Here is a 13,310-nt window from a genome sequence, read left to right on the forward strand (position 1 = left end):
AGATTCTAGTGACTTGATGACACTTTAACGAAGTAATTAATGAAGTTTGTAATTACTTGTAATTCTTAACACTAGTGCTAAAGTTGAATGCTTAGGATGATTGACATGTACATAAACATTCAATTTAATTTCGCTATTAGCAATGCCTACTGTGATATGAACACATGTTAAAAGATAAACGATACTATGAAAAGTTAGGGCGATATTTTACAATTATTTTAAACATATTCAAAGCATTAAAACAATAGAAAACCCGAAAAGGTGTCCGGATTTTGAAGCGTCCGGGATTTCGGAATTTTTATTCAAATAAATTTGATTCACATTCAAATTCTTTTGATAACCTGCAAATATTATGTAACTCCATTTTTTTTAGCAACTAGTTATCAAATTCGGTGAACCACGTTTAATAAAGCACGTGCATAGATATCTATTGCGAACTTTTAAAGTAACATTGTCGCAAAAAGGGCATTTGTTATGATACCTGTTTAATCGCACTGACCTGGAATGCCAATTCCAGTTCAACTTATCGTCGCTTTATGACAGTCACCGTTACGTGTAGTTTCCGATCGCTATCTATATGGCTCAAGAACGTGTAATTCGATCGCCTATTACCAGTCCCCTAATGCCAATCTATTACCAATCGCGTCGGAACGTATCAGCAAGTGGCGAACCCTTGCCGGCAACGATCCATGTCTTCGATTAGAAGCAGCTGTAGGAGAATTTCCTCCGCCTGTACTCACTCCGCGGTATACAACTAAATAATAATCAGCCAATGGCCAAGCGGGAACCCACCTGAAACGAGAGAGGGAGAGAAAGAAAAAATAGATAAAATAAGAAAAGCGAGCAGCCCAACCAACCACCATATAATTGCCAGCACGGGAAATCGTGCTTATGGGTTTTTCAAGTTGCGATATTTAATCGCGGCAAAGCTTAGCGAACAGAGGGAAAAAAATACAAATCATAAAACAAATCTAAAAAGGGTAAAAGGAGTTAATTGGTTCGGCGGTGTGGCAGCGCTGCAAACAGTTGGTGATAATTGGATCAGCCAGCAGCCACAGACACACTGCTGGTGCGATCGAGTTTTAATCGTCAATTACTCCCACCATAAACAGCATGTTAATGGGTTTTGCCACGGCAGATGAACAAACGTCAGATAATAAAGTATTGAATTTTTGGAAAGAATTTCTCCTATCGACATTTATTTTATACATCGATTCCAGAATTCTAATTTTTTGTCTGTTTCCAGCTTTGCAATTCAGTTCTTCCAAAAGCAAATTGACTAATCTAGGCTTTTGTGATGGAACGTGTATAATTTACCCACTACCGATCGTCGAAGTATGGGTTACAGAACATGGAAACAATGTCGATTCACTGGCCGATAGCAGCGTCATGCCTCTCTTAGTGACTCACTCTTGGGTTATTTTTTCCCCGTCTAGATTCTTAATCTGGGTGCGCGATTGATTATATTCCAACATTCGGAGCTCCGTTCAGAACGAACCCCTTTGCGAGACCAACAAAGCCCTCCCGATGATGTCGTTTCGGATCTCTATTTTCCATCAGGAAGATGAATGGAACGCCTTATCTTATCGGACTACTTTTGGTCGTCCATGGAGACTCCATCTCCGACTGGCGAGATGTGATTGTGCAAGTATTGAGGACTGTGCTGTTCTTAAATGTGTTATGTTGGAATAGAGAGCAAGACAGAGACGAAAGAATCAGCATAAAAAAAGAAAATCCTGAACAGTGCGCGCCGTCCTTGTGATGGTAATAAGCCCTTGAGGAATTTCCGCTTCATCTGCGGGCCATTGATCAGATAAGGATTCTTTTTTAGGGCGAACGTATCTGGGTAATTTTGAGACAGACTGCGTATTTGTTTCTGATGGCTCGAATGGCAATGAATCTCTATCGAGGAAGATTACAAGAGACGGTTTCGAGCTTTGTCAATGTCGATATTAGGTTCCTAGTCAAGGGATTTGCTTCCCGGGTGTGATTCATTAGACCTCAGCATGTTTTGTTCCTCATAATAAATCCAAAGAAAAAATCATAAAAATGGAAAGTTGTAGAAATTGTTTTAAAATACGTATATTTAAAACTAGCACCAAATCATCTTCCAACGTATGCATAAATTGAACTAATCTTCATTGATTATGGCCCAAAATCGTTATCAACTTCTAGGGTCCGCGGTTTTTACTAATTTGCATTGTATATAAAAATCAAACATTTACATATCATTTAAATTCAGATCTAACGTACCCCAAACACTCGCTCCTATTACTCATATCTGCGCCATCGCTGATTAATCCTTGGGCAACCGATTTACGATTTAAATTCCAACCCTGCCCTGGCACAACACCGCGCATATATTTTTTACGACCGATAATTACTTTCACCCCATATCACACACCGTATTTGCTCGACTTTGTTTTTATTTCCCTCTAAATGTAGGTAAGGTGAGCTGCTATCAGTGCGCACACGACAACGCGACGCGTTTTGCGACTTTTTGATATGGAAAGTTGGAATTAAAAAGTTAAGCATTATAACTCGCATCTTATCTCGCCGCTCGGTCGCGGTGGTGTTGGTGCGAAGAAATCTGTGCCACTGATGAAGTCGATGTGGACCTGGCCCTTAACGGCGATTAAAAGTCACCGGATTCCCTCTTTCATTCGTCTTGCTGCTCCGTAACCCCTTCGCATCGGCAAGACATTAAAGTAGCAATATAAAATCTCTAAACACGCACCATTGATGCAAATTTCAGACACACGCCAGCTGACGGCTCTTTCTCTCCCATACTAATGAAAGGGGTGGCACACGTTACAACCAGAAGTTTCCAATTTAATCGGAATTAGATCGCGTTAGATCATATCCACTATGGTGACACATAGTTTATAGAGTGTCAATCCTCACTAAGTCAATATTTAATCGTTTTAAGTAAACAACAAATTAAGGAATCGAACTGACTTTTGCATAGAATTCCATTAAATCAAAGGATCAAAGATTTCAAAGATCTAAGTTTTTCACCAAAGTGAAGGAAAACCACTGCCAACTTTATTCCACAACGGACATACGTGGTACAGGAACGTTAGGCAGCCGCGAGAAAAGCCAAAAGCAATTACAATTAAACACATGATTATCACGCGGAAAACACTCACAACAATCGTGTGCTTGGTTGTTCTCGCCCGGCTGCTGCTGCTGCTGCTACAAACTTGACTCTGTTATTACAGGTGTTTATGTCGTCATCGCCAGTTTGAATGGTGGTGGCGCGGGAAAAAGGGATCACATCCGGGCCACCCATCCAGCCGGCGACGGGAATCGCGTTGCCTGCCACTGCTGTTGCCGCGGTAATCGAAGGTAAGGGTCTCTCTCCCATAAGGATTATAAACGCCGCAGTAATCCTTATCAGGAATCGTCGTCGTCGTCCTCATTCTGCCATATCGGTTCTTCCCTGCGCTTCTGTGTAGCAACGTGATTGAGGTGTTTGTGTGGGTGGTTCCCTCGTTTGGTATGCGTGGAAAGCGTCTTCTAATTTGGTGTGGCTGCGGGAAGCAGAGAAGGGAGAGGTCACCCAGATTGTCCTGCCGCCGCCGCTCGCTCATCGGGTGGTAGGTTCGCATTTCTCCTAGCCGTAATAATAGGCGACGAACTGGTTGCGAACGATATTGAGATTGTTATCGCGGGAAGTGAGTCGACTGGGTTGCAGGTACACTGCGACAGAAAGAAGGGCACGCCAGGAGGTGGAAAATCTTATCGGAATCGTTACACACGCCATGAATTGCAGTCCTGCGGATTTAAAACTTTAATTCCCATGAGTAGGAAGTTACTGATGATGAACATATTTTTTCAGGTGCTCGCAAGTTTTCAAGCTTGAAATTTTTGCAGTGCTCGCGTCAGAACAATTTGCTAAAAATATGTGTACAACAATAATCAAAACATTAGACCTAGGGTAAACTGGGGTAAAATGCACCCCGGGGAAAAACATTCTTTTGGCGGTGTTTCAGACATACTTCAAAAAGTTCTTGGAATCCATACTGAAATGGAGGAATTTCCGGAGGAATGCCTGGAGGAACTTCCTGGAGGAACTTCCGGAGGAACTTCCTGGAGGAACTTCCGGAGGAACTTCCTGGAGGAACTTCCGGAGGAATTCCTGGAGGAACTTCCGGAGGAATTCCTGGAGGAACTTCCGGAGGAATTCCTGGAGGAACTTCCGGAGGAATTTCTGGAAAACTTCCGGAGGAATTCCTGGAGGAACTTCCGGAGGAATTCCTGGAGGAACTTCCGGAGGAATTCCTGGAGGAACTTCCGGAGGAATTCCTGGAGGAACTTCCGGAGGAATTTCTAGAGGAACTTCCGAAGGAATTTCTGGAGGAACTTCCGAAGGAATTCCTGGAGGAACTTCCGAAGGAATTCCTGGAGGAACTTCCGGAGGAATTCCTGGAGGAACTTCCGGAGGAATTCCTGGAGGAACTTCCGGAGGAATTCCTGGAGGAACTTCCGGAGGAATTCCTGGAGGAACTTCCGGAGGAATTCCTGGAGGAACTTCCGGAGGAATTCCTGGAGGAACTTTCGGAGGAATTCCTGGAGGAACTTTCGGAGGAATTCCTGGAGGAACTTCCAGAGGAATTCCAGGAAGAACTTCCGGAGGAATTCCAGGAAGAACTTCCGGAGGAATTCCAGGAAGAACTTCCGGAGGAATTCCTGGAGGAGCTTCCGGAGGAATTCTTGGAGGAACTTCCTGAGGAATTTCCGGAGGAACTTCCGGAGGAATTCCTGGAGGAACTTCCGGGGGGATTCCTGGAGGAACATCCGAAGGAATTCCTGGATAAACTTCCAGAGGAATTCCTGGATAAACTTCCGGAGGAATTCCTGGAGAAACTTCCGGAGGAATTCCTAGAGAAACTTTCGAAGGAATACCTGGAGGAACTTCCGCAGGAAATTTTGGAGGAGCTTCCGAACGTATCCCTGGAGGAACTTCCGGACGAATCCCTGGAGGAACTTCCGGATGAATTCCTGGAGGAACTTCCGGATGAATTCCTGGAGGAACTTCCGGAGGAATTCCTGGAGGAACTTCCGGACGAATCCCTGGAGGAACTTCCGGATGAATTCCTAGAGGAACTTCCGGATGAATTCCTGGCGGAACTTCCGGAGGAATTCCTGGCGGAACTTCCGGAGGAATTCCTGGCGGAACTTCCGGAGGAATCCCTGGAGGAACTTCCGGAGGAATTCCTGGAGGAACTTCCGGAGGAATTCCTGGAGGAACTTCCGGAGGAATTCCTGGAGGAACTTCCGGAGGAATTCCTGAAGGAACTTCCAGAGGAATTCCTGAAGGAACTTCCAGAGGAATTCCTGGAGAAACTTCCGGAGGAATTCCTGGAGGAACTTCCGGAGGAATTCCTGGAGGAGCTTCCGGAGGAATTCCTGGAGGAACTTCCGGAGGAATTCCTGGAGGAACTTCCGGAGGAATTCCTGGAGGAACTTCCGGAGGAATTCCTGGAGGAACTTCCGGAGGAATTCCTGGAGGAACTTCCGGAGGAATTCCTGGAGGAACTTCGGAGGAATTCCTGGAGGAACTTCCGGAGGAATTCCTGGAGGAACTTCGGAGGAATTCCTGGAGGAACTTCCGGAGGAATTCCTGGAGGAACTTCCGGAGGAATTCCTGGAGGAACTTCCGGAGGAATTCCTGGAGGAACTTCCGGAGGAATTCCTGGAGGAACTTCCGGAGGAATTCCTGGAGGAACTTCCGGAGGAATTCCTGGAGGAACTTCCGGAGAAATTCCTGGAGGAACTTCCGGAGGAATTCCTGGAGGAACTTCCGGAGGAATTCCTGGAGGAACTTCCGGAGGAATTCCTGGAGGAACTTCCGGAGGAATTCCTGAAGAACTTCCGGAGGAATTCCTGGAGGAACTTCCGGAGGAATTCCTGGAGGAACTTCCGGATGAATTCCTGGAGGAACTTCCGGAGGAATTCCTGGAGGAACTTCCGGAGGAATTCCTGGAGGAACTTCCGGAGGAATTCCTGGAGGAACTTCCGGAGGAATTCCTGGAGGAACTTCCGGAGGAATTCCTGGAGGAACTTCCGGAGGAATTCCTGGAGGAACTTCGGAGGAATTCCTGGAGGAACTTCCGGAGGAATTCCTGGAGGAACTTCGGAGGAATTCCTGGAGGAACTTCCGGAGGAATTCCTGGAGGAACTTCCGGAGGAATTCCTGGAGGAACTTCCGGAGGAATTCCTGGAGGAACTTTCGGAGGAATTCCTGGAGGAACTTCCGGAGGAATTCCTGGAGGAATTTCCGGAGGAATTCCTGGAGGAACTTCCGGAGGAATTCCTGGAGGAACTTCCGGAGGAATTCCTGGAGGAACTTCCGGAGGAATTCCTGGAGGAACTTCCGGAGGAATTCCTGGAGGAACTTCCGGAGGAATTCCTGGAGGAACTTCGGAGGAATTCCTGGAGGAACTTCCGGAGGAATTCCTGGAGGAACTTCCGGAGGAATTCCTGGAGGAACTTCGGAGGAATTCCTGGAGGAACTTCCGGAGGAATTCCTGGAGGAACTTCCGGAGGAATTCCTGGAGGAACTTCCGGAGGAATTCCTGGAGGAACTTCCGGAGGAATTCCTGGAGGAACTTCCGGAGGAATTCCTGGAGGAACTTCCGGAGGAATTCCTGGAGGAACTTCCGGAGGAATTCCTGGAGGAACTTCGGAGGAATTCCTGGAGGAACTTCCGGAGGAATTCCTGGAGGAACTTCCGGAGGAATTCCTGGAGGAACTTCCGGAGGAATTCCTGGAGGAACTTCCGGAGGAATTCCTGGAGGAACTTCCGGAGGAATTCCTGGAGGAACTTCCGGAGGAATTCCTGGAGGAACTTCCGGAGGAATTCCTGGAGGAACTTCCGGAGGAATTCCTGGAGGAACTTCCGGAGGAATTCCTGGAGGAACTTCCGGAGGAATTCCTGGAGGAACTTCCGGAGGAATTCCTGGAGGAACTTTCGGAGGAATTCCTGGAGGAACTTCCAGAGGAATTCCAGGAAGAACTTCCGGAGGAATTCCAGGAAGAACTTCCGGAGGAATTCCAGGAAGAACTTCCGGAGGAATTCCTGGAGGAGCTTCCGGAGGAATTCTTGGAGGAACTTCCTGAGGAATTTCCGGAGGAACTTCCGGAGGAATTCCTGGAGGAACTTCCGGGGGGATTCCTGGAGGAACATCCGAAGGAATTCCTGGATAAACTTCCAGAGGAATTCCTGGATAAACTTCCGGAGGAATTCCTGGAGAAACTTCCGGAGGAATTCCTAGAGAAACTTTCGAAGGATTACCTGGAGGAACTTCCGCAGGAAATTTTGGAGGAGCTTCCGAACGTATCCCTGGAGGAACTTCCGGACGAATCCCTGGAGGAACTTCCGGATGAATTCCTGGAGGAACTTCCGGAGGAATTCCTGGAGGAACTTCCGGACGAATCCCTGGAGGAACTTCCGGATGAATTCCTAGAGGAACTTCCGGAGGAATTCCTAGAGGAACTTCCGGAGGAATTCCTAGAGGAACTTCCGGAGGAATTCCTGGCGGAACTTCCGGAGGAATTCCTGGCGGAACTTCCGGAGGAATTCCTGGCGGAACTTCCGGAGGAATTCCTGGCGGAACTTCCGGAGGAATCCCTGGAGGAACTTCCGGAGGAATTCCTGGAGGAACTTCCGGAGGAATTCCTGGAGGAACTTCCGGAGGAATTCCTGGAGGAACTTCCGGAGGAATTCCTGAAGGAACTTCCAGAGGAATTCCTGGAGAAACTTCCGGAGGAATTCCTGGAGGAACTTCCGGAGGAATTCCTGGAGGAGCTTCCGGAGGAATTCCTGGAGGAGCTTCCGGAGGAATTCCTGGAGGAGCTTCCGGAGGAATTCCTGGAGGAACTTCCGGAGGAATTCCTGGAGGAACTTCCAGAGGAATTCCTGGAGGAACTTCCGGAGGAATTCCTGGAGGAACTTCCGGAGGAATTCCTGGAGGAACTTCCGGAGGAATTCCTGGAGGAACTTCCGGAGGAATTCCTGGAGGAACTTCCGGAGGAATTCCTGGAGGAACATCCGGAGGAATTCCTGGAGGAACTTCCGGAGGAATTCCTGGAGGAACTTCCGGAGGAATTCCTGGAGGAACTTCCGGAGGAATTCCTGGAGGAACTTCCGGAGAGATTCCTGGAGGAACTTCCAGAGGTTTTCCTAGAGGAACTTCCAGAGGTTTTTCTGGAGGAACTTCCGGAGGAATTCTTGGAGAAACTTCCTGAAGAATTCCTGGAGGAACTGAAGTCCACTAGGAAACGACACTGGATTTCACTTGGAATCCACACTGTATTCCACTTGGAATCCACATTGGATTTCACTTGGAATCCACACTGGATTCCACTTATAATCCACACCGGATTGCACTTGGAATCCACACTGAATTCTACTTGGAATCGACACTGGATTCCACTTGTAATCCACACTGGATTCCACTTGTAATCCACACTGGATTCCACTTGTAATCCACACTGGATTCCATTTGGAATCCACACTGGATTCCATTTGGAATCCACAATGGATTTCTCTTTAAATCCACACTTTAAATCCATCCTCTTGAAATCCACACTGGATTCCACTTGTAATCCACACTCGATATCACTTGGAATCCACACTGGATTCCACTTAGAATCTACACTGGATTCCACTTGGATTCCACTTCGAATCCGCACTAGATTCCACGTGGAATCCACACTGGATTTCACTTGGCATCCACACTAGATTCCACTTGGAATCCACACAGGATTCCTCTTAGAATCCACGCCAGATTCTCCTTGGAATCCACACTGGATTAAACTTGGAATCGAGGACATCACGCTTGATTCCACTTATAATCCACACTTGACATCCTCTTGTAATCCGAGTTTCAACTGGATCCTTAACTGAATTCCACTTGTCATCCACACTGGATTCCACTAGTAATCTACACTGGATTCCACTTGTTATCCACATTGGATTCCACTTGGAATCCACACTGGATTCCACTTGGAATCCACACTGGATTTCACTTGGAATCCACACTGGATTCCACTTGGAATCCACACTGGATTCCACTTAGAATACACACCAGATTCTCCTTGGAATTCACATTGGATTCCACATGGTATCCGCACTTGATTGCACTTTTTTTTATATCTCTATTAACGTGATTTTTTCGTGTATGAAGTTCATCACTTTTGATTGCACTTGGAATTTACACTGGATTCCATTCGGAATCCACACTGAATTCCACTTGGAATCCACACTAGATTCCCTTTTGGATCCACTCTCTGGATTCCATTTGTAATCCACACTGGATTCCATTTGTAATCCACACTGGATTCCATTTGTAATCCACACTGGATTCCATTTGTAATCCACACTGGATTCCACTTGGAATCCACGCTGCATTCCACTTGGTATCCACACTGAATTCAATTTGGTATCCACACTGGATTCTTGTGTGGTTCTTTTTAATGTGTGATTTTGTTGATACTTTAGTTATTGTTCGATTTATTTTCTGAATTTTCTGTGGAAATTGGTTCGAAAACTTGGGTGCAGCTGTTGCACATGAGCTTGCGCATATTTATTTCGATGTTCAAAAGAACTTCCCCTTTTGTGCCACATTCAGCACAGCTCCGATTACCATATTTGTCGTAAACCAGCATTTAAACCATTTTACTCAGATTAATATTTATGTCTCCAAGTGTCAGCGCCAATAATCCTTTGATATTCTGCATTATTCAACATCTTCATGAATCGATGGGCATTGAATAGAACATGTGGACCAGTGGTATAGCGCAGTTTCTTTCAAATCAATTCCCCAGCAGTCGGAACCATGTACCACTCTTGATAATTACCGTTCAACTGCAAATTGAAAATTAGAATTATTGTCAGGACCAGAGGGAATCGTCGATTCTTGAGCCGTGAGGATGGCTATTATTGCTTGAGCATTAACATTGGCGTCAAAAGCAGCAAATAGGAATGGGAAAACATAAATAGAGAATTGTAAGAAAATCTCACATACGTTGGTTGGTTGTAGCCGCGTTCTGAACGCATGCTCCATATAACGGCCGAGATAGTCGTCAGTCTTCATAAGAAACGATCCATTAATAAAGAATAATTCTTCATCCTTGAATGACGCAATTCATAAATCATTTGAATGCAGCATTTACGTCTCCTGCAACAATATATTTAATGTTATAAAAAGCATTTGCAACTAATTGAAAGACCTTACACAACCCAAAACATTCAACACCGCTAACGCTTCTAAATCCGTCATTATACAAACCGAAACCCATTTAAACTTATAATAAATTGATACAATAACAATAAAGCACGAAAGCACCCGGTCGAAATTTAGTTATAAAAACATTTTTTCTTCTTCACCACCATACTCATGCTCGAAACGAGTTGCAAAGCTCAACAGAGTAAACCTCGCAAAGGTAGTAAACCACCAGCTGTGGCACTCGAAATAAATTTCCATCGCCAAACATAAAACTAAAAACACTGCCCCGAAAATAGCGCGCCAGGCACCCCCCGAATTGGCCGAATCCCGCGAACAAATAAATATCCTAAATTGCAAAACAATAACCTACCCATTACGGTTGCTGCTTCCAGGCTCTGCTCGACGGTCATAGCGAGCTGCTTCCCACCAGGCACCGGTCTAGCGAGCAGCAAGTGCAGTTCTCCACTATCGATGTTTTTGTTCGAACAATTTTTCCGTTCCCACCGCGAAATGCTCGCCAAAAAATAAATAATGCACCACTTCTTTCACTTCTTGTGTGCGGATTAAGCGCTCGTTTCGACAGCGCTGAGCACACTGCGCTACCGGTGTCACACGACGAGAGCGCGACAACCGCAACAACAAAGATGGCACCCGCGTGCGCCTCGGCCACCTCCAGGCAACCGCGCGCCACAAACTATTTATTTTCACGTTGTTCGTGTTATTATTTCATTATTCGAAGCAGGCTGTGACGTTCGATAACGGAATTCGACTACCTCCGATCGAGCTACAGGGCCGATAGTGCCGGAAGGACAAGTGGGCCAGAAACCAGACGGGAAGGTGTCGCACGTTATTTTGACGTTTATGTTTTTATGATGACTGCTGCCGTTGCGGTGGCTCGCCGATCACAGCATGCTATGATACGATTGCCACTACTGTCGTTCAGTTTCCGTCGTGCGTTTTTCGTTTATGAGTCATTTGCGTGGAGATATGGCAAAATCACATAAAATGTGTATTTTATTTATTGAATACTCCGGGCGCGGGAGCACTCGTTTATTCCGGCAGCCCAGTTTGACTGCGCTTTCGACACTTTTTTTTCGCCGCGGTGCGAACCCGCAGACACCAAATACCGAGCGAGACACACCGAACTGACGCTGAAGATCCAAACGGTTTGATTGTGATGGAAATGCTGATTTTGTTTTTGCGCTTGTTTCCTCCCGCCGTGTTGTCTCTGGTCTCGACCAAACAAGCTCTCGCTTAGTCGGTCTATCGGGACTTTTTATCGCTTTCTGCTGAGTAACAACTTTGTTCACAATCTTTTCGCGTTTATCGCCAGAAAAATATTTCAACTTTAATATTTATTACAAACATGAATAAAATTACACAGTGCGCGCGGGTTCAGACGAACAAAGGGACAGCGCGAAGTGAACTTTTGTTTGTCAGGTTACCGACAATGGTTCAAGCACGACACGTGTGTACGCCCGAAATTGCAGCACTTTTTTCCACTGTGCATCTCACACCCCCTTCTGTGCTCGTCAATGGATGCACTCACTCACCAACACTGATGCCGACCCTGCACTCACACTCACACATGCGGCCATCAGCCGTTCGTTCTGGAGCGGGAGAGCGAACCGCCAGTTCAAAACAGAACCGAGGAAAAACACCTTCACGGGAAAATCGCACTGTTGCGATAAAAGTTTGACATTTCCGTTCGCGATTGTTATCGCGCTGTGACTGATCGCTTCAACCGATTTCACGTCATTCACTCACTCGCAGCACATTCAGCGTAGTACGCTCTTATCGTCATGATCTTCCGTTGGGCCCTCTCACTCAGTGACCCATTTCAAACCTGACTGACTATCATTAGATATTATCAATCACTCAGGAACGTTGCGATAATCGAACGTTTGAATCGCTTTTGAAAAATCACAAGCGCACACGATTTGAGCACGGCTCACACAAAATCACCGGGCAGCCTTATGTTTACGTGTGCTGCACATACCGAGAGCGACCAAAAACTAAACCTACGCGAGGGTTTCGTATTTTTTCACAGTCAGGCAGTCAGCCACCTACTTGCTGTGCGTTGGGTATCCGCTCTCTCGCTCACGTTCTTGAGGTGGCCATACAATTCGGTGCGCAAGACTCTCGCTCTCCCGTAGTGTTCTCGCAACGCACCATTCACATCAACATCATAGACACACAGAGAGAATCGAGAATGGCTGATGGCGGCGGTGGCGACGGCCGTCGATGGGACACTAATGACTGCATGTCGCCAGTCCTATCTCTCACCGACAGTGACAACATTCATGACTCTCCCTCATCCTCATTCAGCCCTGGAGGGTACGCAGCGGTGCGGGGTGACAACGGTCGGTGGTGGACCAGGCAACTATCGTCGTGAGCTGGGCTTATCTATCAATGGATCGCGCCGAGATATCATTCAGACGCAGTTTCCCCTTAATCAACATCGTTCAAGCGTTGTTGGCTGATGGACGTTCCGAGGCTCTGCCAGACTGGGTGTTTTGCTTTGGCAATGAGTTTTGTAGGGTAGGGAATCTCCCACCGAACGTCACCACCGCAACATCATAAGGGTCTATACAGCGTCGGCAAAAACCGGGCTGCTGCTGGGAAACCAATGACAAAGGGTTTCGATTTCAAATCTGACGCGATTCGATGCCTGACACGTGACTTCGATCCTAATCCGGACGGGAATACCGTTCTGAGTCAGCTACTGGATTGTTCCAGGGTAGAATACTTTCTTCTCATGAAAAGAGGGTGAACGAGATAGAGAGTAGTCCATAATAAAAATTAGCAAGGTAGTTGACTGGAGAATCGGATTTATCATTCCCTGTGAAAACGAGATTCAATTTGTAACCCCTCGGAAGTATGTTGGTCGAAAAGCAGGAGATGACACATAATCCTTGCATGAATCTGCTACCCATACAGGAATTGCCATATCTTGCTGCGTCGTATTATGTGGTGTGTGGTTGAATAGCGTGTGACGTGACTTTTACCCTGGGATAGTGATAATTTATTTAGATGATCAAGCTACACTTAGGGATGGAAGATAAGTGTAGCATT

General features: G+C 46.4%; 1 protein-coding gene across 1 annotated transcript in view; it reads right to left on the reverse strand.

The window, feature by feature from the left end:
- The window catches only part of LOC134213637 (zinc finger protein ush), a 279,132-nt gene extending 266,886 nt beyond the window's left edge, over positions 1–12,246 (reverse strand). Inside the window, exon 1 of the mRNA XM_062692875.1 lies at positions 10,606–12,246. Within this exon, the coding sequence (XP_062548859.1) occupies positions 10,606–10,645 (40 nt within the window). The 5' untranslated portion in view covers positions 10,646–12,246. The remainder of the gene's footprint in view (positions 1–10,605) is intronic.
- Between the last annotated feature and the right edge of the window lie 1,064 nt (positions 12,247–13,310).

Source organism: Armigeres subalbatus, chromosome 2, assembly GCF_024139115.2.
Source record: "Armigeres subalbatus isolate Guangzhou_Male chromosome 2, GZ_Asu_2, whole genome shotgun sequence".
Taxonomy (NCBI): Eukaryota; Metazoa; Arthropoda; class Insecta; order Diptera; family Culicidae; genus Armigeres; species Armigeres subalbatus.